General features: G+C 31.5%; 1 protein-coding gene across 2 annotated transcripts; it reads left to right on the top strand.

The window, feature by feature from the left end:
- Nucleotides 1-9,080: 9,080 nt before the first annotated feature.
- On the top strand, nucleotides 9,081-26,253 carry LOC107457281 (uncharacterized). 2 transcript variants are annotated; one of them, XM_087149798.1, is made up of 6 exons: nucleotides 9,081-9,137; nucleotides 10,598-10,707; nucleotides 11,677-11,766; nucleotides 17,497-17,604; nucleotides 22,640-22,753; nucleotides 25,281-26,253. In XM_087149798.1, exons 2-6 carry the CDS (start codon nucleotides 10,701-10,703, stop codon nucleotides 25,373-25,375), a joined length of 414 nt encoding a protein of 137 aa, XP_087005924.1. In that variant the 5' UTR covers nucleotides 9,081-9,137; nucleotides 10,598-10,700; the 3' UTR covers nucleotides 25,376-26,253. The 2 variants fall into 2 exon arrangements, with proteins under 2 accessions (XP_087005924.1, XP_087005925.1); XM_087149799.1 differs by lacking the exon at nucleotides 11,677-11,766 and having other exon boundaries at nucleotides 9,087-9,137.
- Nucleotides 26,254-27,759: the final 1,506 nt, after the last annotated feature.

Here is a 27,759-nt window from a genome sequence, read left to right as displayed (position 1 = left end):
CGCTGTTAAATAATAAAGGCATTTTTAATAAAATACATTGCTATATTTAATTTCTGTTTTATTTTTAGTGGATTGTGGACAGGTTTCGATTTTCAAGCTTTGTTAAAATATTAAATTTATTGTAACTAAGTATTTTGTTCTGTCAAAAAATTAACTAATATTTTATTTGATTTTCTTTTGAATTTTGCACAAAATACCTGAGCCTTCATAATTTCCTTAGCCCTCAAGGATCGTTGAACAGCTCGAGCTGTTGTGAGAATGACTTACTTTACATGATTAATGATTTTTAAAAGTATTTGTTTTCAAATAACATAAAACTAAATTGGTATACTTAAAATATGTTCACTAAATAGCAAATTATTTCGCATCCAACTAATAAGTTTCACCACATTTTAATCCACATATTTTCCTTTATTATTAAATAATAATTTATACACATTAATTTATTACTATCAAATAATAATAATTACCCTCTCATTTTTTTCTGTACAAAAATTTCAATACCAAAGAAATCAGACTTTCATATAATCGCTTCCTTAGGGATAAATAAATTATCGTAAATAAAAAGCATTTTTAACTTAAATCCATGATTTTTTTTCTTAAAAAAATTAGCTAATTTAAATCAATGATTCTCTTTCTTTCTTTTTAAATAGAGTTATTTATACCTTGCCAACCCCACTTACAGTAATGGGTTTTTAATGTGCATACCATTACACATTTAATTTTATATAATTAATAGGTAAAGAGTGAGGGAGAACATGAACGGCAGCAACCGTCAGTGTTTTTATAAATAAATAAAAATCATGAGCAAAAACAAATTAGAAACTCTATTATATTGTGTAAACCTGCCTAACATGAGAAAGATTTGAAAAAATTCCGGAAATTTCTAAATAGTTATAATTTTGATTTAAAATCACTGTTTCTATAAGAAAAGCACATCTATTGTGGATTGACACCTGTAGATCTGTCATTATGCAAGCTTAATATTTTTATACAAATTTTCTGAGTGAATAAATATGAAAATACATATGAGCATATCATTATGTATTCTTTGTCTTGTGGACAGAGGAGTACGGACGTTTGTTTATGCCCGGGGCTAACACTTCTTTTTCCATTAAATGCCCCTTTAAAGAGGCGTGCTATGAAGTAATAATTCTTGGAGGCAAGAATTTTATATTCATTTTTTCTTTTTAAGAAAAAGCACTGCGACGATTTGCTCACACAAAATTCTAAATCCCTTAACATACATACTTGATATCGAAGAAGCTCTAAACAAGGAGGGAGCTCTTCTAGTTCGTGACTACCACTTCCACAAATTGCGGTTGGTTGGAGCACACAATTTTGATAGTCGGGAACTGCATTCGCACTGATGTCTTGCAATAAAAGAATAAAAATTCTGTGATCCCTGATATCTGATCTGAAAAAAAGAAACGAGTCTTTCTCTCAGATAATGACCGATGTACAAGCGACACATGGAGTGAGTACTACGAGGGTTGCTATTTATATTTCTGGCCTTGGCAACAGTAAGTGTTGCTAGGCGATCGCAGACGATTTTAATCGAAAGTTTGATATTTTTAAACATAAATTCAGCAGACGATTTACCATTATGGCTTCATTTGTGTTTTTGACAGTAAATTGAAAAGTTCTTCTCTTTCAAAAAATGGAATTGAATCGTTAATATTTTCGGGCCATTATTTTTCATAACTTTCGACGTGGATTGTCAAGACAAGAGTGCTTCGATGAACTTAATTCTTTATTCAGCGATAAAGCGCCATCCTACAGCACTGTAAAAAATTGGTATGACGAATTTTATCGTGGTCGATGTTCGATCCAGGACGAACCCCGTGCAGGTCGTCCAAAATCCGTTGTTGTGCCAGAAAAGATCGATGCTGTGAGTGAACTGATAAAGCAAGATCGTCATGTGACATACGGTGAGATAGAGGCGTCTTTGGACATTAGTATGACTAGCATCAATAAAATATTGCATGAACATTTGAGCGTAAAAAAAATTTGTTCGCGTTGGATCCCGCATAATCTGACAAACGCTCAAAAAAAGGCTCGTGTCGATTGGTGCAAGGAAATGTTGGAAAAATACGTTCAAGGTACATCAAAGGCTGTGTGTAACATCTACACAGGTGACGAATCATGAATCTAAACAAAACAGCAATCAACTGTATGGGTCTTCCAAGACGAGGCAAAACCAACAAAAGTTGTTCGAGATAGAAGCACATCGAAACAAATGATTGCCTGTTTCTTCGGCATTAACGGTCATGTGGCAACAGTGGAATTAGAGCAACGCAGGATGGTCAATTCTGAATGGTACACGACCATTTGTTTGCCAGAAGTCATGGGAAAAATTTGAAAAAAGCAGAAGAACAGGCGAATCATTCTTCATCATGACAATGCGAGCTCTCACACATCGACTCAATCAAAGGCATTTCTGACGGAGCGAAAGATCGAACTGATGGGTCATCCACCGTACAGCCCTGATTTGGCACCCAATGACTTCTTCTTATTCCCACACATAAAAAATAAATTACGTGGACAACGATTTTCGACCCCCGAAGAAGCGGTTGGTGCATTCAAAACGCATGTTTTGGAGTTACCTCAATCGGACTGGAAAAAGTGCTTTGAAAATTGGTTCAAACGCATGCAAAAGTGTATTGATCATCATGGAGAATATTTTGAAAAACAATAAAACCAATTTCGATCCTACATATTTGTTTTTTCATTATTAGGCCAGAAATATAAATAGCAACCCTCGTACGACTAAATACTGAAAAACAAAATTGCGGTTAGCGATCACGTCATTGAAGACAATCTGCCTGTCTTCAGCCTAATAAAATAATTCCCAGGTTACGAAAACACCAACATGACAGTGGTAGACGAATGGCTAAATAGTGATGAACAATTAGAATTTGAAAATGCTGCCACTGTAGAAATGATCAAGGCTCCGGCAACACAAGAGGAGAATCCGGCAGGTTCCACGAAACGAATAAATCACCTGCTCTAAGATCTGCAATGAGATACGTGGGGCAACTCCGGCCTACAGTATGCTACGTCGACTATGGCAAGATATTGCTGCGTGAAAAAGAAGCAGTCTGTTTAAAGAAAAACATTAGACAATCATTTTAAAGCCCAATTAACCTGATGCAGTAATAATGTAATTTGGTGCAAAGCAGTAAATGTACCATGATCCTGCAAATGTAAGAAAATTTAATATATGTTGTTGTTGTTGACGTATGCCTGTTTAGGCAGAGGGGGTGCGATTGTTCTTGTTTTCCAATGGCGCCATCTATTGCCAAGAATTCGACTTCTGCCACACCGTACGTCACACCCGTTTATAGGGCAGACCCATTCATACATCCATTCATTCATCCACCGATCGTAATTTTGATTTGAATCAGAGAACGATCGATCTCCATATCAGTACCCCCAGAGGTATTGATTTGTTATGGGAACATGGAGGACTCTTGCGACTCGACAGATTTAACGTGCATCAGTCACTTTACTACACCGGCGGTCTTCGGCCGGCAGGGTTCGAACCCACGAACTCTCGGGCATGAACCCCGCGCCCTACCGACCAGGCTATCCCGGTCGGTCTTATTTAATATATGTTTCAATTAGATAGTGAACTTTAAAAACTGCTTTATTTCAATTAATTTAAATATTTATTAAATTGTATGTTTTTGAAAGTTCAAGGAAAGCTCAGTCTCGTCCACTTCGAAATATTGACAGCATTCAACTTTAGTTGTAATGCTCGATGACATACAGATGAATAATTTGAGAAAATGAAATTATTTCATATCCTTTTTACCGAATATCACAAAGCGTGCGATTTCTTTTTAGGAAGCCGCACTCAATGAAAATCTTACCACCGTACATACATTGTAAATTAAATACCATTTTTAAAGAAAAAATTAAATTCTATTCAGTTCTTTAAATTGCTTAATCCCTTCATCACTTTATAATTATCATGAATGAATCATCCCATTAAATGTAAATTGATCATCTTTAATTTTCTCATTTTTCTCTTTTTTCCCTAAAAACAACTTTTAAAACTAATTAAATTGAATTAGTTTCAAAAAGTTTTTTTTAAGAAAAAGCTTGTTATGCAGGTTAGTCTAAATTCATATAGTTCGAACACGGAATTTTAAAAAAATCGTATTGTTCAAATTTGATTTCTCAGGAACTATTTGATCAAATTCGCTCAAATTTTGTATTTTTCCGTGTTAAATTACCTTCTTTTAAAACTTTGTAAAAATTGTATACCTTACAATTAAAAAAAATGTCTGACTATTATTAAATAAAAAAATAAATATTTACTATAAGTTATTTTTAAACAATTTACACAATTATAAACCATCTTTATAGTTGTGTGCAAAATTTATTCAATTCGCTTGAAAAGCTCTCGAGTTATTTCTGAGATTGCGGCTAGCCCAATATCTTGGGGTTCAGAAATCCGAATTTGTCTAAAAATTGGCATGCTTATTCAGAGAAAGTACGTTTTAGCGTCTTATTTCGTAACTTAAAATATCGCCCCTGCACTTTTTAATTAGCATATTTGAAGTCACCCCTTGAGCCATTAAGAATGAGTCCTAGAAAGTGAAGATCTTATCATTAGATCAAAAGTTATCAAGGTTGTTCGTTCATTTATTTATTTATTCTGCATTGAACGTCTAAATATTCATAATTTAAATTTCTTTATCCCGCAGTGGACTGATCATTAAGACACGGTTCCCAGCAGATCACCTAAGTCAAGCATCACTGGCTGCGGTCAGTGTGCGAGTGGGTGACCACTTGGATCAGTTTGCGTAGGGACCGAGGGTGTGCGGTATTGGTCCTCGTTAAAATTCTACCTAAACTGTTACTACTACTATTACCTAAACTCTAAACTGTTCTACCGTAAAGTGCTCGACTTCACGTGCGGGTCGTCGGGCTACCGAAGCGGGGGTGCCATCCCCTCTGCAGAGGATCAAAATTGTGATGGCATGTCTTCGGATCATCCTCAGGGATGTTTCCCAGACCGTCGCCAATAGCCATTGCAGCTCTAGTGCGACGTAAATGAACTACTACTACTACTTAAATCTGTTTAATTTGTTTTCTTTGTCTCTAATTTATTCCATTGTGATGCAAAGAGGATTTTTCATAATTTGATTTTATTAAATAGACCAGAATGTATTCTGATCTATTACTTTACTTTTTGCCATTTTTTCACTGTTAGCAAATTAATTATTACTAGATATTCTTAAAATAAACCGTCAACTTCCTCAAATTTATTTCTCATTAAAGAATATATTATATTTACTATTTAGTCTAGAATTTTTTATGTAATTATGTGGTGTAGCCCCTAGCTAGATCTCGGGGGGTATAAAATAAGGAAAAGCTTGGTGCTAAATAGTTTTATTACACATATAGCACACGGACTAACAAACATAAATTTAATTAATTGAGAAGATGAGAAATAAGAGGAAGGTCCATTCGGTTCGAAGTCTGAGCATCTACTGCCTTGTATATGGTGGTGCTGTGTTGTAGCTTAGCGATGTGGTTGCTACAGTGCATATATTTTCTTATTATCTGTTATTATATAATTTTTGTCAAACTAAATTATATTAAGAGCATCGATTTTTTTTATTGAACATGATATAGGCTACCCAAAATATATCATTCGATTGTATCTATTTAATTTATAATTGTCATAACAAACCGTAATTATTTACTCTGTGATCTTTAATGAATTTATTACATCACGATTATTTCATTGTTTTGATGCTCGCAAAGCATATGATTATTTTAAAAAAATAAATTTCCTTCAGTTTTAATTTTAAAAATATTGGGAAATCATCCGGTTAAGTCATAGTTCTTCTTTAAACGTTTGACTACGTTTGTTGTGAGTGTGCGTTTTTGTTACTAAATTATATTTGTAAAACTTTAAAATATAATTATGTTTAATCAAACAAATTGTCAGAATTTTTTATTGACAATTGAAAATACGCAAAGAATCTTCGATAAATATGATAAAATAGACTTTTTATTTCTAACCAATGATGATTTTGAATACACTTGAATGTATTACAATTAAAAAGAGATCATTTTATAGTTTGAGTTAATTTTAATTTATTTATTAATCTATCTTTATTTAAGTACAATGCAATCTTTTTGCAATATTGCCAAAAAGGTTAAATACATCCAACAATGTTTTTCTTTTTTCGTATCGTACAAAAAAAGAGAGAGAATATAAATATTTTAGGAAGGCCGCCAGTACGAGAGTTGCCGTAGGCGCTCCTTTCCATAGATACGCATCTGATTGGATGAGAGGAAATGATGAAATATTCTTTCAAATACCTTAATTTTTGTATAATTTAAGAACAGTAAACAGCATGATGAGGATAAAGACCGGTAACAATAAGTATAAAATCTACAAATAAAACATACCTCCCTCAATATATCTGAGTAAATTTGAGCATACCTATAAATGTAAATGTGGACCTTAGATAGCGCTGATAATTGTTTTTTTTTTTTTTTTTTTTTTTTTTTTTTTTTTTTTTTTAAGTTGAAATTTATTTAGAATGAAAATTTCTTATGCTCCTTTGTAGAAACAAATTAGGCAAAAATACTTAATTAAATAAACGAAACTACGTGAATAACAGAAATTTACATATATTATCATTACATTCGGGAAATCAATATTATTTTCCAAGCATCTAGTTACACGTGTCTCTCTTTCAATTTTACTTAATTTATTCTCGGAAATATTACTTGAGAAAAATTTTAGTCCCAAAAATTTAGTAATTTGAAGGAGCGGGAATAAGTTTGGAATTTCTTAAAATAATATTTTGCACACCTATAATTGAAATATTAAAATTAAAAGTAAAAATAAAGAAATCATTATAGCCAACTCTCAAATTTTGTAAAACTTTAAAATTTTTAAACAATTTTTACCATATTAAGCACCCGGATTTATAAGGCAATTAAAGAAAATTACTCATATTTTGCAAAGTTGACAGAGAAAAATTATTCTATATTATTTTTTCTCCATTTATGCTTATGATAAGAACGTTTAAAGTATTACAAAATCTAAAAATATCTACTACTAAAATTTTACAATAATTCAATATTGTTATTATTTAATTAAAATTATATGTTAACTTTTAATTTAAAATTATTAATCTCTATCATGAAAAAATACTCTTAATTTTGATTTATAAAATTCCTTTAAGTTACTCTATTTTAGGAAACTTAAGAGACTTTAATTCACTTACCTTTATTGAAATGATTATGGAAAAGTATAATGTTAAAAGTCTGGGGCTAACTCCTTATTTAAATGGCCCCCAGAAAAAAAAGGGTTGTAATCACTGGTTAAGGCAAATAAAAAGATAAACTAAAATTTTAAAAAAACGCAATGGAAAGCAAATTAATAAATATTTAAATCCATATCATGAATTTATTTTTTACTTCAAATGAAACTTGTTCCATAATTTAAAAAAAAAAAAAAGATCATTTATAATTTTTTTCTGATGCACCTTAATGCTCTTAAACTACCAAAACTGCTTGAAAATTCTATTTTATTCATCATAAAATACTTTGAGCCAAATTTTTATTTGTTAAAAAATTTAATTTCATGTAAAAAGTGACAGTAATAAGTTTAAAAACTCAGTGAGTAAGTTACAGCTCGAGAGTTGGGAGTGTATAATTCAACTCTTTATTAATTAATCAGGTAACATAATAATTTAGATCTATATTTTTGTTTTAAAGATGCTAATTAATTAATGAAAATGTGATTCATTGGTGGATGTCGATAAGAAATGCATAGTTAATTTACTGAATCTAAATTATTATTTCTTTTAACACTAGTATGCTATCTACATTTTTATCTACTTTATTGCTATACATATTTCTTTTATTATTTATTTTGTAGCCTATTCCTCTGGTTCTTTTTTTCTTTTCTTTTTCTTAACATTTCACGAATTAAGAAGTAATCCGAAAGAAATTGCCCACAGTCACAGATTTTGGCGAACGCAGAGAGCTGAGGTTAGAGCACCCTAGAAATTATTATAATCATAATTAAAACAACAACAAAAAAAACAAAAAAAAAAAAGGGAGGGGAATTTCCTGTCTATATGAACGTTCGCTTTGAACCTTTCATTTTCGGTCAACTTATTGTTTAGTTTGTTTCAGATTTTTGTTACCAAAATTTAATCGGTTTTGTGACATTATATTTAGCCTCCTCTCCATAACGGTAATTGGAAACGGACGAATAAGTTAACTTATTCCGTTCTTTATCATCTTAATTAAGGTGATAAAGATTCATCGCTTTTTTAAATGAATGCTGAACAAATATTTTTTAATTCACTAAGAAGCATAAAAAGATCAAGTTATATTTCTAATTGGGTCTAATTAATTTGAAATTAATTTTATTTACATCTTTGCTGTTTAAAGAAAATAGGTCAAAATTATCGTTTTTTTGTAATGGTAAAATTTTAACACTTTTTGAAATGTAATTTTAATTTAGACATTGCTTGAATACCTGGAGCTATTACGCCCTGATCACGTTCAAAGAAAATTAACATTTACCTTTAATTATTTTAAAAGTAATGTTAAATGAACTACAATTGGAGAATCTCCTGTAGATTTTATTTACATGCCCTTTGGAAGGGACACCATAATATTTTCACTCTTTTAGCTTTAGATACTCAAATTAATAAAAAAATAACAATAAATCCTATTTATGATAACTACTTTTCAATAAACCAGCTTTAAAAGTATGAATTAGTAAGTAAATAACAATAAATGTAAAAATGACAATAAATTGTATTTATGATAACTACTTTTCAATGAACCTGCTTTAAAAGAATGAATAAAAAGAGAATGATGGTTCAGATAACAATATATTGTTATCTGATCCATCATTGTTAAGCTCTACAAATTTCATAAATTTGAATGTTTTTTTTAATGATTTTACATTTGAAATACTATTTTTATTGATTTGATTAACTTCCTTACCTATTATGAGTTTTGTTGCTTAAATTTTCCAATTATTATTATTAAAGTATTTTTTTCATAGATGGCAGCACTGAAATGTAGGTAGAAAGGTACTTTATTAACGTCGCACCAGAGCTGAAAGTGGTTACAGATATGTATTATGCTTTATATCTTTACCGAATATACGATAGATCTAAACGAACATTCGTTTTATTTTTTGTTAACTGTTAGATTAGTATATCTAATTTGAACACAAGTTTATTTTATTTTAGTTCATATCAATGAATTTGTTTTCTGCTTTTCTTTTTTCATCTTAAAATCAATAGACGCATTAATGCGTCCTATAAGGAGTGATTATTATAAGGAGTGATTTTTATCTTAGGATCATTATTCTTTATTTTAAAATGCATCTTTCGCTGTTGTAAAAGAAAGCATACTGATGAAAACTTTTACGTTTTTTCATCAAAATTTTTTACTATTTTTCTAATTTTATTATGTTTATATATATATATATATGGTATAGATAGTAGTATGGTATAGCAGTCATATATGTATGGTATAACTGATGTAAAAATATTGGTAATATCTATATAACCTTGAAAACATTTTTTCAGCCTCATGATATCAAAATAAAGATACTTTAATCTATACATATATTGAAATATCGTTAATATGATATCATGATAATAAAAAAAAAAAGAAATAAAAAAAATATAGATATATATCGATTTTCCACTACTTAATATCCGTGCCAAATTTTATTTTTGACTAGCAATTTGTTTGACTAGAAACTAGTAATATTTTGAGTATTACGTTTCTTTAAAAAGCTATTTTTAGTGAATTTATTATTTTAACGTTAATTTTATTCTATTTGACTTAATAAATCATTATTAAATAATCGCCTGATTTTTGGACCAAACATTAATTTTTTTATTATTATAACTATATTGTTGCTAACCGGTAATTTGTTTCCTTTTTTAAAAAAATAATTAAACTGCCAATTTTGACTTTTTTTTTTATTTAAAAAAAAAAAAAAAAAAAAGCTTTGTATCTGAGAGCTAATGAGTTTTAAAGTGCTTATATGTTTGCTAAGTTTTAAAGTATAATGCGTTTATTAGTGATTACATATTAGTGCATTGATTTTGCAAAAAATTGAAGCACTAATATGCAATTTGTATTTATTTTGGATTTAAGAATAGGTATGCTTTTTAAAACTGCTATTTTTAGTGAATTTTTTTGTGACATATCTTTTTTTTCTTCATATTTCGTTCATTTTTATTATATCTTTTGAGCATCATATCTTATAACTACGATTTACAATATCAGTTTTATTCATTTTTTGGTGATTATTTCGTACATCCATGTTCATTTTCACTATAGGTATAATTTTTACTCGAATAGTGATATTGTAATCATTGAGAAAACATAACCTTTCATTAATTTTTAGCAACATTCTAGACTTGAGCAGTTTAGTTATAGAATTGGTTTAATGCTATGTGTGTACTAAATGTATAGTTATTCATATTTATTTTAATGTATAGTTATTATGAAACTTATTATGGAAATTTCATAAGAGTTTTTATTGCAATCTTGCTCACTTTTTGTTTATTTATAGCTCCCGCTGCTTATGATCCTAAACAAAACTTGACGACTGCATTTGAACCCATTCCGAAATATTCGTTTTTTCACAGACCTTAAAACATCCTAAACCGGACAATATGTCTGGTGAGTTGTTGCGTCCAGTGAATTAGTAATATTATTTTTATTTCTACAGATTAGTAATATATATATTTTTTACTTCAGTTAGTTGTTAATGTCTAACTACTGGAGCAGTGGTCAGAAAACTGTCTATAAATCCCTCTGTGAGCTACCAGTGAAAAGAGCTTCCAACTTTATTTTAAGTTTTAAATATGGTTTATTACCTATTAACTTATATTTCCATTAAATATGAAATCAATTTCCATTAAACTGCACCAAACAAAAAATTGAAGTGAATTCTACACAATGAATTCTGAATTCTGAAAGAAATTGAAGTGTAGTTAATATTATGAAGCAAATGAAACAACTGTACCGATTTTTTTAAATAGGCTTATTAATTTTAATGAGAAGGATGGAACTCTTTTTTTTTTCTTCTTCTCCTTTTCTTTTTTTTTTTTTTCCTTCTTTTTTTTGTTATCAACAGGTTTTTCGTAGAGGAAGTTAGTGAACTATAGTGCTTTGACACAATCTACTGAAAATGTCTCCGCGAATTCAACAAGCTTGTTTATATGTCAAAAGATAAAATATTGAATTGTGGCAAACTCCTTGACTTCTTCGTCTACTGTATAAATATTTTTAGGTGCACAGTGACATTTTCCTTATAATATATATATATTTAGATAGTTTGGAATAGAAATCTTAAATCTTCAAAACATCATGGATAGGAAAAGTGCAAACCGTGCTGCTCATAGTTTAGTCAAAAATACCTAAAAAGTTAGAATTATAGGGATTTGGACAGTATGAAGATGAGTGAATTTTTTCAAAGTAAAAGTACAAAGTTCAAACTATCTGTGTAACATTTAATAGAAAACGCATCTGTAACACCTTACTTTAGAGTGAAGTTTATTGCGAATTCTTCTCGTAGTTTGATGAATTAATGTATAATACTTAATAGTAAAAATAAAAATATCTTTATTCTTTCTTTTTCGGCGCCAGGCCGATATGACATGAAAACTGTTCAGGATTCAACACCTAAATGTAATTTTGGACAGAGGCCCAAAGATACAGAGCCTGACAACAATCCTGGTATATATATTTTTTTCTGATTTAAATCTTATTGCATTCATTAGTTTGTTTCGTAAATTCACTTTATTGCACACAGCTTGACTCTTGGTTTTTTTTTTTTTTTTCAATAAATTTTATTTTATATTGAGCAATGATGGGTAATAATATATAACGTCTCCTAATTGTTTGTCCTTTTCAGCGAGAAACTCTTGCTTTAAAACCTTTAAATTCGTGTTTTTTCCGTTACAAAAATTTAAGGTGTTCTTGTGGTGTATTTAAGATTGCTTTGAGGTTTATTGGAAGTTGACTTCAAAACCAACCTTTAAAAAAATCAACCTCACTAGGTCTATGAAGTTGTTTTATTCACACTTTAGTTTGTTTTGAGATTGATAGAAGTCTGACTTAGATCAACCAGCTTAGAGAGGTTAAACGTGGGTGCCATCCCCTCAGGGATGTTTCCCAGACCGACGCCAATAGCTCGTTGTGCAGCTCTAGTGCGACGTAAATGAACTGCCACAACATATATGAGGTTGATTTTATAAGATTTAAACTGATGAGGCTATTTTTAATGCAAAATATAATCTCGCTTTCTACTTATATTTTTTTACACCTGTCAACCTCAAAAACTCCTTATCTTTGTGAGGTTTAATTTCCATACCAGTCTGGATTAAATTTTATTTCGATACCAATTTGCGGTAGTGTTTTTAATAAAGGGATAAATTTAAGCTTCGCTGTTGTGCTCATTTTGCTGCTGGACTGAAAGTAAGACGGAAAATAGAAAAAATTGGTGGCAAAACCATTTTACATTCATAGCTGGTTTTGTGATGAGTAAAACAAACTCTTACTATTGTTAAGCCTTTCCGGTGCCAGTCCGTCAACACTAAGTCAACAAATATTTAAAGTCACTAGAAATGTAAAACTGATTGCATTTAAACGTTTAGCAAGCACTATTCTTTAAACAACAAAGAGCAATATTATGTCGCTGTAGTTAGAGAGTACTCTCTACCCAAGTAGCACCTAATATTAGGTAACATCAGAAAACCAGTAAAATCTAACGTTATCTTGCACAACTTCTGATATTAGAAAGATACAAAAGGTTGCTGTTTGCTCTGCATTATATAATACATATTAGATTCTATGCAAACTAATATTATCTAGTGTTTACCGTAATATAATTTTGAATTAGTTTTGATGTCATATAAAATAAGATTTTGTATTTTCTGACATTATCTTGCGCTGCTTTTTATTTTTGAAGTAAGCAAGAGGAAGATCTGGATGGTGGTAGAATAATTCGGCGATATAATTTTACTGAATTTTCTGCATTGCTGTGAAACAGTGAACCATAGAACAATAGTTTTATAATGTCATTCCATGCATCATTTATTTAGCAATACAGAAATGCTAAATAAAATTATATTAGCGAATTTTGCTACCATCCATTCTCCTCCCTCTTACTCCAATCCAAAGTATATCTTATGTTCCAAAATCAAAAGCCATATATCAAAAAAGTGGAGGAATCATTGGTATGCGGCCAAGGAACCGGGCTCTTCACTTGTTCATATAGGTGATAGAGCATATCAAACAGCTATTTCCAGACTGGCAAGTGGACACACGAACAGTCTCTCATACTTTGAAGGTAGAAAGACCTATGCAGTCTGCTCCAAATGTGAAGCCCAGCAGGCCTCAGCTGAATATATCCTTGACTGCTTGGGCTTTCCAAGGACTTATACGCTACTCCACTTCTTGTCATCGACTTTTTGAGAGTCAACAACCTATTGGATCTTCTCTGACTTCGTCAGACAATTGGAGGGAGCAACAACAACAGTATATCTTATGCTCATCTACCTTTTTTGACTACCATCAGTTACTTTTTTGAAAACCCTGCAATTTATTTAACTCTATATATTTGTTCAAAATCAATCAATTCCATTGTTTGTATTTCGTGGATAAGAGATTAGGCGTAACGAACATAGTAAAAACAAATATAACATTATATGTTAACGTCTTAAACAGAAAAAAGAGATGCTATTGCATACAACATGTTTTCACAAAGAATATACAAGACCTTTCAGATGAAAGTTTAAGCAATATTCTTTTCTATATTAATTGGGAATTTTTATCATAATGTATATGTTATCCAGTTTAAAGTCAAAGAAATTTTTACGATTATGATTATTTTAAAAATATAATATTTTAATTATGATAAAAATAAAAAGGAATTAACTTTTTGTCTCAAATATCAAGCAAATAATCAAGTGAAAATTTCTAAAATTAAAGTAATAAATATAATGCTGATAATAAAAATACTCACAAGTTTGAGATAGACTTTAAAATCAGCATTAAAAGAAAATTCCAGGAAATTTTAATAAAGTTACAATAGAGTTAGTCTTATGAATAAAATTTCAAGCATTCTAAAATGTAATGGTTTTAACTGAAGAGTAGCCGATAAATTAATAATTATTTTAAGATGGCAAACTTGTTAACTGAAAATTATTTTTTATCTTCATCATTGTTGTAGAGAAATTCTGTAAGATTCGAATAACCAAGTAAACATTTTGTTACAAGCCTATTTAAAGCTAACAACAATACTTATTATTTATAGTTATTAGACAATACGTTTTAACAGAATAGTCGACTACTACGAGTGAACTACTGATTGTCAAGAATGAGCACAATCATAATATTTACTGACTTAATTAGATACATGATCATTAAATACATGATCTTCAATGTTTTGATTAAGCGGTCAAGATTATTAAACACACTGAATGTTTCTATATCACAATCCTCTCTGACACATCATGCATTGATGCAAGGGCGGATCCAGAAATTTTTCCTAGAAATGCACCCCCCCCCCCCAAAAAAAAAATTTTTTTTTTTATTTTTATCTTTTTAATAAAACAATTTTTTTTTTAATATTCTTTTTTTTTTAAAAAAAAACTGGGGGTTTTCATGCTAGTCTTCTCATTTATTTTTTTCATAATGAACAATAGAACAATACATAAATAATTCAAGTATTCAAAATCTTTTAATAATAAATGTAATGCGTTTTTTAGCAACTTTGGTAAATCTGTCAATGATTTTTTCAACATCCAAATCAATTTCTCAATGAATGTTTAATAATGCGAGTCCATTTAATTGTTCTTGATTTTGAGTTGCTCTAAGCCAAGTTTTGATACGTCGAAGAGTTGAAAAGGAACGTTCTGCTGTTACTGTACTAACTGGCAGAGTTATTGAAATTCTCAACATCATATTGATTGATGGGTACAAATCGATGTCACAGGCATTAATAATCTTGAAAAGATTGACCTACCTAGGTGTATATGACCCCTTAAATAATTTCTAAAATACTTTATTTCTTTTGTAAGCTATTAAAAAAATTATTATTTTCAATTCTTGGGGGGTCATAACCCCTATGACCCCCCCCCCTCCCGCTGGATTCGCCACTGCATTAATGTGCTTTGCTTTTCTCGCTGGTTTTTAACCAAAGGAAAAACACTACTATTTTACTACTTTAGGTTATATGTATCATTGAATTTTGCTAAAAAAATTACTAACTAAGTTAGAAATACCTTTGAAGGTGAAAAATTCAGTCAAGCTACCGACCACGACCAATATGGCGATGTAATCCTTGATGGTCAAGATGTAAACAATTGTGAAGAAGTTACAACTCAACAGTTGAAAGAGTTTTTTCAGTTTTATATCGATCGGGAACACAGTTTACATTTACTAATATTTTCTTGCGTTTTGTGGCATACAATTGCATTGGCTAATAACGATATTTTAAGTAATATTTAATTTATTGTTTTCTGTCATAGATAAATGTTTATTTATTAATAATATGCGATGCCCTTTCACAAAAAAAATGGTTCTGGACCAAAAGTGATAAATGATATATGATAATTTTAAAAGTTCGAATGCTAGATTGAGTAATATTTAATGTTGTATAATATTAGAAGATAGGATTCAGGAGTCTATGGTTTTCTAGCACGACAGTATTGCGGGTTTTTAATGTTAGATAATATTATTTTGCTACCTCGGATTTTTAATAAGTGTATAAACATACAAATGCTTATTTTCCCGAAATGAAATAACGAAATTATTTATTACGCATCATTTTAATAAGTAATACCCCAGACATACATAACTCATTGTAACACCTTTTTTACTGAACTGAAGATTCTTAAGCATTCAGAACTAGAAAATTTCGTCAACTATTAACAATTTTTCGGTGGGTATCATTAAAGTTTAATGTTATAAAAATAAGTTATATCAAACCCACATTTTCATTCAGCTACATTAGGGCACAATTTATTATACAAATAATTATTGACCATCTAAAATCTGAACTCGCCCACCTTGACAGAAACGCCCACTTCGATCTGAACACGCCTACTTCGATGGATTGTCCACATTAAACAGTTGAGTTGCTACTTGTGACTGCGACATTATCCACCTCCTCGCACTTTTGCTACTCAGTTTCGTCTCGATCACGCACAACGTCGGCTTGAATACACTCGACTGCTAAAGGCAACACAGGAGCGACTACGACTATGATCTTAATACATCTCTCATGTTCTGAACCCGGTGACCTTAATCCAGCTCTCCCGGCCTGTCACAAATGCAGCAACTAGTGGTATCGAATTCTATCACAACTATAATTCTGGTGGGGAAGTACTGTAGCTTATCGACCACTACACAATTACAACTACAATTCACTAGTATATAAGACATGTTAACTCGCGACTCTATGTCGGGGTACCTTTTCATAGATGAAGGTTGACATGATCGATAACAACACAAGCCCCACACCTCCAAAAGTTGAAGCAACCCCCGGTATAGCTAAAGATTTATTTCCTATTAAAAACTGGTTTTTTTTAATCGCAACTGCATGTTTCACAAGCACTTTTCATTAAACGAAATTCTTAAATGGCAAGCATTTTTGACCGAAATTGTTTATTCTCAAATTAGCATACGTCATTAAAAAATTATTTTTTGCTGTATTTATTAGAATTTTGTACTTGGCGCATAAAAGTATAAATGAGAATAATACTGTTGCACCAAACTTAATGAAACTGAACAAGTTTCAATAATTCTCACTAGAAGACAAACTACTTCAAAATATCTTATTGATTACATGAAAACATGCCGTTTTTCGCCAAAAGTGCTCTCGTGAGCAATTTGAAAATGTGACTTATCCTTATATTTTCCCAGCCTTTAATTGCACTTCCATTGAAAAACTTTCATGCATTTAATCCCTTTGCACTCGAAGTACTTAAAACAACCAATTGGGTACTTGTAACTAAGCAAGTGGTTGTGCGTGGCGTGTGAACGTTTAAGGTATAAGGCTTGATATTATCACACTGAATCAATTTTTGGATCAGATTTAATTGCATACCTGCAAGTATCTTGTAATTAGTTGACCCACGCGTGATCTTCTTTGCAAAAATCCGATTAAACTAACATAAGTGCGAAAAAAGTTTAAGACGTATATCACAAACGTTTACTTTCAACAACTAACAATAATGAAACATAGTGCTTTTTTAAATTATTGCTACTCGCACAAATTCAGGGTACTGTGTTGACATAAAACTAAGTCGTTTTCAACTAATATTAAGACTGAGAAATTTTAACAATTAAATTGGTAATTATTGGATGCATTACAATAGTAATTGAGATTCATCAAACTCTTGAATTCAAAGTTAATATTGAGAGTGAGGTTTATGAAAAATATATTTTCAAATATTTCAGCTCCTGGTTATTACGATGCAAATTCCTGTCTGCAGAATGTGGAAGATAAGAACCCAAGCTACACATTCGGACATAAACGTTCACTTCCAAATGTTGAATCAAACCCCGGTATGACTAAAGATTTATTTCCTATTAAAAATGATATTTTTTATCACAATTCCATGTTACACAAACAATTTTCATTAAACGAAATTCTTAAATAAGTCATTTTTGACCAAAATTGTTTATTCTCAAATTAGCATTTTTCATTTAATTTTAATAAGCAATACCAGACGTACATAACTCAGTCTAACACCTTTTTCACTGAACTTAAAAATCTTAAATATTCAAAACTAGTTGGAATGTTAGATCAGATACTATTTAAGCTTATATAATATTAATTCTAATATTAGAATATAGGAGGTGAGCGTGCTGACATGAACCTAAGTTGTTATTAAATAATGATAACGCTAAGAAATTTTAACAATTAAATTGGTAATTATTAGATGCATTGGAATAGTAATTGAAAATTTTCAGTTTCTTGAGTGTAAAAGGGTTAATGTCAAAAGAGAGTCTTTGAAAAATCCGAAGACAAGCTACACATTCGGACTTAAACCTAAACCTCCAAATGTTGAATAGCAGACATTTTTGGCCAAAATTGTTTATTCTTAAATTAGCATTTTTCATTAAAAAATGATTTTTTGCTGTATTTATTAGAATTTTGTACCTAGTGCATAAAGTACACTCTATAACAAAAAAATCGACGCGCCAAGAAGCATTGCTTCTTGGTGCTAGATTACAGTGGTGCGTGCCTCGATCAGGCTGGAATGATGCCGACTGGGAACGTATAGTCTGTAGCGACGAATCCCGCTTCCAACTGTGTCCTGACGATCATCGAAGACGTGTTTGGAGACACACAGGGAAGAGTGGGGATCTCGCCTTCACTATTGCACGCCACACCGGCCCTCAGCAAGGTATTATGGTCTGGGGTGCCATTTCCTTTGACAGCCGGACCCCTGAGGTTGTCATTAGAGGTACACTTACTGCACAGCGGTACGTCGACGACATCCTAAGACCTGTTTTGCTACCGTTCGTATTGCAGCACCCTGGGCTGGTTTTTCAGCAGGACAATGCCAGACCACATGCGGCACGTGTTGCTAAGAACTGTCTGCAAGCTTGTCAAACTCTTCCTTGGCCTGCCAGATCACCAGATCTCTCTCCCATCGAGCATGTCTGGGATATGATGGGAAGGCGATTGCATATGGCACGGAATGTTGATGACCTCGTTCGACAATTGGATGGAATTTGGCAGGAAATACCGCAAGAGACCATCCGGGAGCTTTATCGGTCTATGCCACTCCGTGTGGCAGCTTGTATCCAGGCTAGAGGCGGGTCAACACCTTATTGAACTTGTTACTGTAACTCTGCAATAAATTATTTAATTGTTCTGAAATTTTAATCATTTACTATTGTGTACATTGTCCTCCTATCCACCAATTTTCGTTTCAATCGGATAACTCCTTCTTGGTGCGTCGATTTTTTTGTTATAGAGTGTATAAATGAGAATAATACTGTGGCACCATACTTAAGATCATTCCTGGTGGACGCTGGTCACTCGCAATATTCAGTTCTTCTATAAAGCCTATACTCTATTGCAAGTGAAGAAAAGAACATAGCGGTCTAGGATTTAATTAATCATCCACAACTGGCCATGTAGTTCCATTTTATTTCGTTAAAAATTATACCACTATGCCTTCAAAAATAATGTAAAATCTTATAAAGCTAAACAAGTCAGATAATTCGTCCTATCGTTTAATCATAGAATTATATATAAAAAAAAATATTATAGTTACGTAGACATGTAATTAGACAACAAAAGTATATTTTTTATAATAGCTTACTCAAGAATAGCCACGAGCTATTCCGGGAGTGAAGTTATATAAAAAGATTTGATTTATATATTTTTTGCAGTTAAAAATATACATTTTTTCACTAAGTGGATCATTAAAATCATTAAGAAAATAAAATTTTGTCTATTAAGAATAATAAGCGATAAATAATAATTTACATTTTGGAAAAAATACTCGCGATCACCAATGAAAATGAATCTATTGATGAAAATAAATCCATTTATTTAGTTTTCTCAAACAATATTTTTGTTAACTGTGTTTTTGTTGTGTGTATTTCTAAATCATTTCAATAATTTATTTAATGTTATTTAAACAAACATTTTTTTTAATAAAAAATAAACTATTTTCCATTTAAATTTTAAAATATAAAAATTATGCTTCATATATTTAAATTATAGTTATCATTAAAAAATTTCTTCAGTTTTATTATTTCGTTGATTTTAAATAAAAATTAATTTTTTCTCCTTTTTCGAATTTTACCATATTATCATTTAGTTCACCATATTAATAAATTCGAAAAAGAACTTTTGTGCTTAGTCTTTAATTAGTAAAAAATTAACTAACTAAAAAAATATCATGATTTAAAATTTAAAAACATTTCTTTTTTTACTTTCATAAAAACATAATATAATTTTTTATTTAATGGATTTATACAATTATTTATTATATTTACTTATTTCTTTAAGGAAAAATTATATTCTTAGAAAATTTGCTCAACAAATTAATTTATTTCAACAAATTCCGAAAGTAAGAAACGAAATTTCTATAGATTTGGAAGTTTTAAAATTAACATACACAGTTCAGTCACATTAATATGACCACCTGTCAAAAGTCAGAATAACCACCTTTGGCAGAGCGGACCGCTGCGAGACGTACAGGAAGAGTGTCAATAGGTGCTCCCTAGGATGTTGAGCCATGCCGACTCCAGTGCCGTGGCCAGCCGCACTAGATTACGCGGTTGAGGATCCATGGCGCGAACAACCCGATCGAGGAGGTCCCACAGATTCTCGATTGGATTTCGATCCGGTGAGTTTGCTGGCCAGGGGAGTACGGTAAACTCATCCTGGTGCTCTTCGAACCACGCACACACACTGCGAGGTGTATGGCCTTGTTCATTCTGAGGAAAAATCATTCGCATGTAGGGATGGGCATGGTCCGCAAAGACAGATGCGTACTAGTGCTGATCCATCGTGCTTTCCACAAGGATGAGTGCACCCAGTGAATGTCAGGAAAACCTTCCCCAAACCATAATGCTCCCTCATCCAACCTTGATCCTTCCGACAATGTTGCAGGGTGTTTGCTTTCAAACGCCAACGTCCATCTGTCCGATGGAGCCTAAAACGTGATTCATCGGAAAAAGTCACCGGTCGCCACTCTGTGAACGTTCAGTTGCGGTACTGGCGTGCAAATTCCAGCCTTCATCTCCGATGAACAGCAGTCAGCATAGGTGCATTAAACAGGCGTCTGCTGCGGAGACCCATGCGCAGCAACGTTCGCTGAAACGAACGTTGCTGAAGATACACTCTTGGTAGCCCCTTGGTTCATCATGGAGGTCAGTTGCTCAGCAGTTGCACGTCTATTCGCCCGAACGCATCTCCGTAGCCTTCGTTCGCCTCTGTCATCTATAGCCCGTGGTGCACCACATGCGCCACGCCGCTAATTTTGGATAGTGCCATTTTGCCATGCACGGTTTACTTTTACCATGGTAGCACGTGAACAGTTCACAAAATTAGCCGTTTCCGAAATGCTTGGCCCGAAATCCCCTCGCCCGAAAGCCAATAATCATGCCCTTTTGGACGTCGGATAAATCACTACTTTTCTGCATTACGCAAACGTTTGAAATGCTTTCCGATGCCCTAGGACATTCTTTATATACACTCCATTGTAATGTGCTACCACCTACCTTCTGTGATTGGTTATTTCACGATGACGTCGAAAGAAGGTGGTGGTCACATTAATGTGACTGGACTATGTAATTTAAAACTTCTTTTTATATGCACGCATTAAATTTTGATTACTTTTTTGGTTTCTTTATATTTTCAGCGTTCACTATTTTAATTAATTTTAAATTTAAAAAAATATTTTTCTCACATTTTTTTGATGAATTTTAAGGTTACTTTGATAATGTACTTTAAAATCATTACTTTTTTTCGTTCTGTATTTGAACCTTTTCCTCTTTACTTTTACAACTCAAAACTTTTTATCTTTTACATGTTGCTTTTGCTTCAAGTACCTTTACTTGTACTCGTTACATTTTAAAAGTAACGCTCCCATGCATGTTTACAAATCGTCAATTTTTTATTATTCTATCCTACTGCAAGAAGAAAAACACATAAGGGATAAATATCAACAATAATAATAAATAACGATATACAGTCTTGTACGGTAGGTGAAATGTTAAATTTTTACTGTAATAATTTTTTTTCTGGAGTTAAAAATTAAGACATCTTGCACGTTAATTTATTTAATTGGAATTAATTAAAGTTGTGTGAGATTAAGAGAATATGAGAAACTTCAGGGATGGTGATAGGTTATTTTTCCAAAGGTGCCATTTTTACATCAATCTATTCCAGATAGACATTTAACAAATTTCCATAATTCTCACTAGAAGACAAACTACTTCAAAATATCTTGTTGATGGCATGGAAAATATGGCGTGTGTCCCCAAAAGTGCTCTCGTTAGCAATTATCAATATATTTTCCCCCAGCTTTCAATTGCACTTCCATTGAAAAACTTTCACGCTTTTTATCCCTTTGCACTCGAAGTACTTAAACCAACCAATTGGGTACTTGTAACTAATCAAGTGGTTGTGAGTGACGTGTGAATATTTAAGCTATAAGGTTTGATATTCTCACACTGAATAACTTTTCGGATCGGATTTAATTGAATGCCTACAAGTATGTATGTTGAACCTGATTAGTTCACCCACGCGTGTTGCTTGCAATAATCCAATTAAACTAACATAAGTGCTTAAAAAAATTTAAGCACGTATATCAGAAACGTAATTTACTTTAAACAACTAACAATAATGAAAGAAAGTGTTTTTTAAACTACTGCTACTCGCACAAATTCAGGCTACTGTGTTGACATGAAACTAAGTCGTTTTCAACTAATATTAAGACTGAGAAATTTTAACAATTAAATTGGTAATTATTGGATGCATTACAATAATAATTAAGATTCATCAGTTTCTTGAATGCAAAGTTAATATTGAGAGTGAGTCTTATGAAAAATATATTTTCAAATATTTCAGCTCCTGGTTATTACGATGCAAATTCCTGTCTGCAGAATGTGGAAGATAAGAATCCAAGCTACACATTCGGACATAAACGATCACCTCCAAATGCTGACTCAACCCCCGGGATTGGTAAAGATTTTTTATTACAACTCCATGATACACAAGCAATTTTCATTAAATGAAATTCTTAAATAAGTCATTTTTGGCCAAGTTTGTATATTCTCAAATTAACACGTCTCGTTTAAAAATTATTTTTTGCTGTATTTTAGAATTTTGTACCTCGCACACCAAGTATAAATGAGAATAATACTGCGGCACCATGCTTATATCATTCCTGACTGACACTGCCTGTACGCAAAATTAAGTTCTTCTAAAAAACAAGTTAATAAAAGACCATTGCAGTCTAGGATTTAAGTAATCCTAGACCGTAATCCTGCATATAGTTCTGTTTTATTTCCTAAAAGTTATACAACTATGCTTTCAAAAACAATATAAAAGCTTTCAAAAGTAAAACGCGTCAGATAATTCATCCTATCTTCTGATCAAAGAATTATTATTAAAAAAAAAGGTTATAATTTCGTGTCTATACTGAAATCCTAGACGCCTCTTATAAAAGTTGGCACTTCTTATACTGACATGCCCTTAAGAAATCAAGAGCGAGATAAAGAACTTTTACTTTTGTTTTGCTGTAAAAGAAAATCTTCTGCAAGAAACAATCTATACTATATATATTTCTCTTACACGGCGACAAAAAAAAGCCTCATTACAGCTCCCCGAGTGGCAACGCTAGAAAATCGACCAATGATTGCCCCTAAAAATGTCACATGCCAAATCTAGCTGAGGTGACTCAACATATAGCGCTTTTGAAAACGGAAACTGAAATAACCAGCGAGAGCATTCTCACCAAATGTGATCTCTTCCGAAATTCACCCTATCAGGTTGTTCAATTCAGCTGCGGCAATCTCATACTATTAAGCTAGGCAGAAGTGAGTAGTCTTTGTCGATAGATCTCTATTTTAGTATTTTATCGACAGCGCTTTTTTTCACGAATTTATATATAACGAATTTATTTGACGATTTTTGATTTATATCACGAATTTATTTGTTTTATTATTGTTATTAGTTATTCATTGAAAAATGAATATACTGCTGCTCTTTCTTTTGCATCATTTGGAGCGTAGATAAAGCCACCTTCTGGGAATGGACCATATTGTTTCCGCATTCACGGTCAGATGCAGATTTTTCCATTGAAATTCACTTATTTCAATTTTTAATAGACTTAATTATAGTCAAAATTTTAACCTTTTTAAAGAGATATCAGTTTTAAAAATTTTATCTTAAGATTTTATACTATTGCACATTTCTAATAGGTTTAACGAATTACATGTCATTTATTTGAATTCAAATTTATTTTAATGACTTAGTATTTATAAAAATATGTAATTTTTTTTTAAAAAAAAAGTTGTTATATGGATTTGAATGATTGTTTTGAATTCTTTGAGTTTTGTGCATTTGCAATATACCTAAGTTAGTAGCGAGCGAAGCGAGCTTAATTTGCGAAGCAAAGCTTATAAGATTGCTTAGCAATTTTCGGGGGTTGGCGAGTTTTAGAGAGAGAGCAGGGCGCACAGTCCACTAGTATTTAATATTCTTTCATCAATTCCGTTAAACAAGAGTTGGCGATGCTGATATGAGTTCGAGCTAGGAGCTTAGCACGAATTTGGTGCGCTCTTATATACGAACAGGTTTCTCAATCGAGGTAATGGTTTTATTTATAAACTTGTAACAGTGTATAGTGGCAAATTTTTGATGAAGAATTTATACGCAGAATTAGCCAATACAGGTTTCGGAATGGAGTAATCAGTAACTTGGAAAAATCAGCAACTAAAAAAATTTTTTTTAAAAACTTTCATAAGTAAATTGGGATGTTTCTCTTTATAATCAGAATTTTTCTTAAGGTAGCAAAACTAGTATACAAATGTATAATTCTTTGCTTTAGTTAATTCGATTAAAAATTATTTTGCCTACCACTGCTTTTTTTCAAAATTATTACCATTCATATTGTATTTTATTACCATGTTGTATATAACTGGCAAGCAATCCACCAGAAGCTGCGAACAGCCATGGGGAAGGTGGATCCCCCGCCATGCAAATATATTGCTGTTTTTTCTTTTTCTATATTAATGTTTGTACCGTCCAAATACTAGAATATATGCCCAGTCATGTATCTAGTACCTAGTCATCTATCATCATGTTTCATGTCATGTTCCTAGTCATCTTATCTTTTTGAGTGATCTCAGATCTTGTGAATCAGTGAGAGCCAACTAGGGCTGGTACTGAGTTACCAGAACAATCCTAACTAGGTGCAGTTATCACGTGAGAAATCTTTTAAAGAGTGGGCATAACCATCCTTATAGTAAAAGTTTTACTATTTAATTCACTATCAATTTATTAAAACTTTATCAGAAGGCGGACCCGTTAGCCTCCCTGATAATATACCCAAATTATATTTTTGCACTGATACTCACTAATATTCACCCTGACACATATTAATGTCACTTGTGTATCACTTTATGTCATTCACTTTTTAAAGAACCATTACTTGTGCACACTTTCACATCTCAAAACTTTTTAAATTTAATAATCGTTTTTATAGCGCCTGGACAGTATGATTCCGATCAAGCTTTAAAGAAAGTGGAAGATTCAAAGCCCGTTTATTCATTTGGAGAGAAGCATCATCACACTCAATAGATGGATGACACACTGGGTAATCCTAACGTCTGATGAAAGAACACAAAGTATTACTACATGTTAGAATAGAAGCATTTGTTTTCGCTTCCAATAAGGACATTACAATTGTATTACATTTACTATATATTCAGGGGTTAGACAAAATTGTGGAAATATACCAACTCTAACTCTATGAAAGCTCTATACTAACTCTATGAAAATAACTTTCGTTTTTTAGCAACAAATGTTCTGGAAGCTTTTACATGACAAAGCTCTTGGCACAGATTTAAAGATCATGCTTTGAGGTTTTAGAAATGGTATATTTTGACCCATGCAAAATTCGGATCGACCCAATTGAGGAGAGGAAGTTATTAACTTATTTTGAAATCATACTATAGGATTGCAATATTTAAAAGGATAATTGCCAATTTAAGTTCTGGGTACGCAGTACCTAGACCAGGGGCTATCTGCTCTTTTATCGAAATATTATAGAATTAAGGAAAGAGGGGGAATGAGAAGATTACGTTAGTAAATTAACATGATAATAAAATACACAAAAATGAAAAATCCTGGATAGGAAAAAAATTCATATATAAATGTGGTAATTATATATACTTTTTCAAGTATAGTGGTATTTAAAATAGGAAAAGAGCTTATAATTCCTTCATGCTCATCTCAGTCCATGTAAATTTTACATTGTTACCCATGGACACCATTTCTAACAACTTTGAACACTATCTTTTAAATTGTGCCAGCTGTTTAACCATACGAAATTTTCAGAAACATTTGCTGCTGTAAGAAAGATTGCTTACATAGAGTTAGTATAAAAGTATTACCATATTTTTGTCCATCCCCTGCACAAGTACATTGAATTTCCTTAATAAATGCAAATAATTAACCATTTTGTCTCTTATTGCTTTATTGTGAGGGTGCCGATCAAGGTATCTTCTTGCCTCTTCATCTAAGTGATTCACGAAAGGGACATATTGGTGATAAAAGTAATGGACAATTACAATAAATTATTTTTAAAATCTTAATGCATTCAGAAAATTCCTTAAAACTCTCAGAAAACATTTCATTATTTTCCTAGAAGTGCAATTTGTTAAGTTATTTTTAAGCAAAAAACGTTTACTTTCATTTTCACCTGAAACGGGGAGTCACGTGATTATTCGCAAATTCACGCCACAAGTGTCCATCTATCTATCATTTACAATCACTGTACAGCGAAAACCAATACGTTCTTGCATTCGTTTGAATTTCCGTAATTAAATTCAGCTATTTTAGATGGTCAGTAACTATCTGTATAATAAATTGTGCCCTAATGTAGCTGAATGAAAATGCGGGCTTGATAACGTATGTTTATAACATTAAATTTAATTGTACCCACTGAAACACTGTTAATAGTTGACGAAATTTTCCAGTTCTGAATGTTTAAGATTCTTCAGTTCAGTAAAAAAGGTGTTAGAATGAGTCATGTATGTCTGTTATTACTTATTAAAATGATGCTTTATAAATAATTTTGTTCTTTCATTTCGGGAAAGTAGGCATATGTACGTTTATACACTAATTACAAATCCCAGATAGCAAAATGATATTATCTAACATCAGAAAGATGCAATAGAATGCTGCCTTGCTAGAAACCTGTAGAATCATAAATCCTATCTTCTAATATTAGAGCTAATACTATAAAACATTTAATATTGCTCAATCTAGCATTCGAACTTTTAAAATTATCATATTTTTCTTTATTTTTGGTCCAATACCACTTTTTTCTAAAAGGCTATTCCATATTATTAATTTAAAAAAAAACATTTATTTATGAAAGAGAACACTGAATTAAATATTACTTAAAAAATCTTTTTTAGCCAATGCAATTTTATGCCAGAAAACGCAAGAAAATATTAGTAGAAGTAAATTTTGTTAGCAGACGATAGAACTTGAAAAACTTTTTCAACTGTTGAGTTGTAACTTCTTCACGATTGCTTACATTGCCTCCCCATATTTGTCAGCAGCTTAAAATTAATTGTCTCAACTACTGAAGATATTTATAATTTAGTAAATTTTATAAATTTCAATGATAGTTACATAAAATCTAAAGTAGTATCGTAGGTGCTGTTTTTCCTTTAGTTAAAAATAAGCTGGAAAACTAATATAACGTATTATGTGTTACAGAGGTTGATGTTGTAGTAACATTCAGTGTACTGTTCTGTTACCTTTCTAATCATATTTGAAATTTACTCCGTGATCGATAACGCGAACTCTGCAACAGTGTCACCCAGTTTCAAAATAAAATTGAAATATATTCAAAACAGTTATCATTCACAAAAATTTATTAAAACCTAAATTCTGTATACATAACAAGCTAAATCCATTTCCAAATGCAAAACAACCAGCAAATTTATACA

Source organism: Parasteatoda tepidariorum, chromosome 8 (assembly GCF_982258835.1).
Source record: "Parasteatoda tepidariorum strain Cologne lab strain chromosome 8, Ptep-v5.0, whole genome shotgun sequence".
NCBI lineage: Eukaryota > Metazoa > Arthropoda > Arachnida > Araneae > Theridiidae > Parasteatoda > Parasteatoda tepidariorum.
The sequence above is the reverse complement of the archived record's forward strand: the minus strand, read 5'-3'. Positions and strand labels throughout refer to the sequence as shown.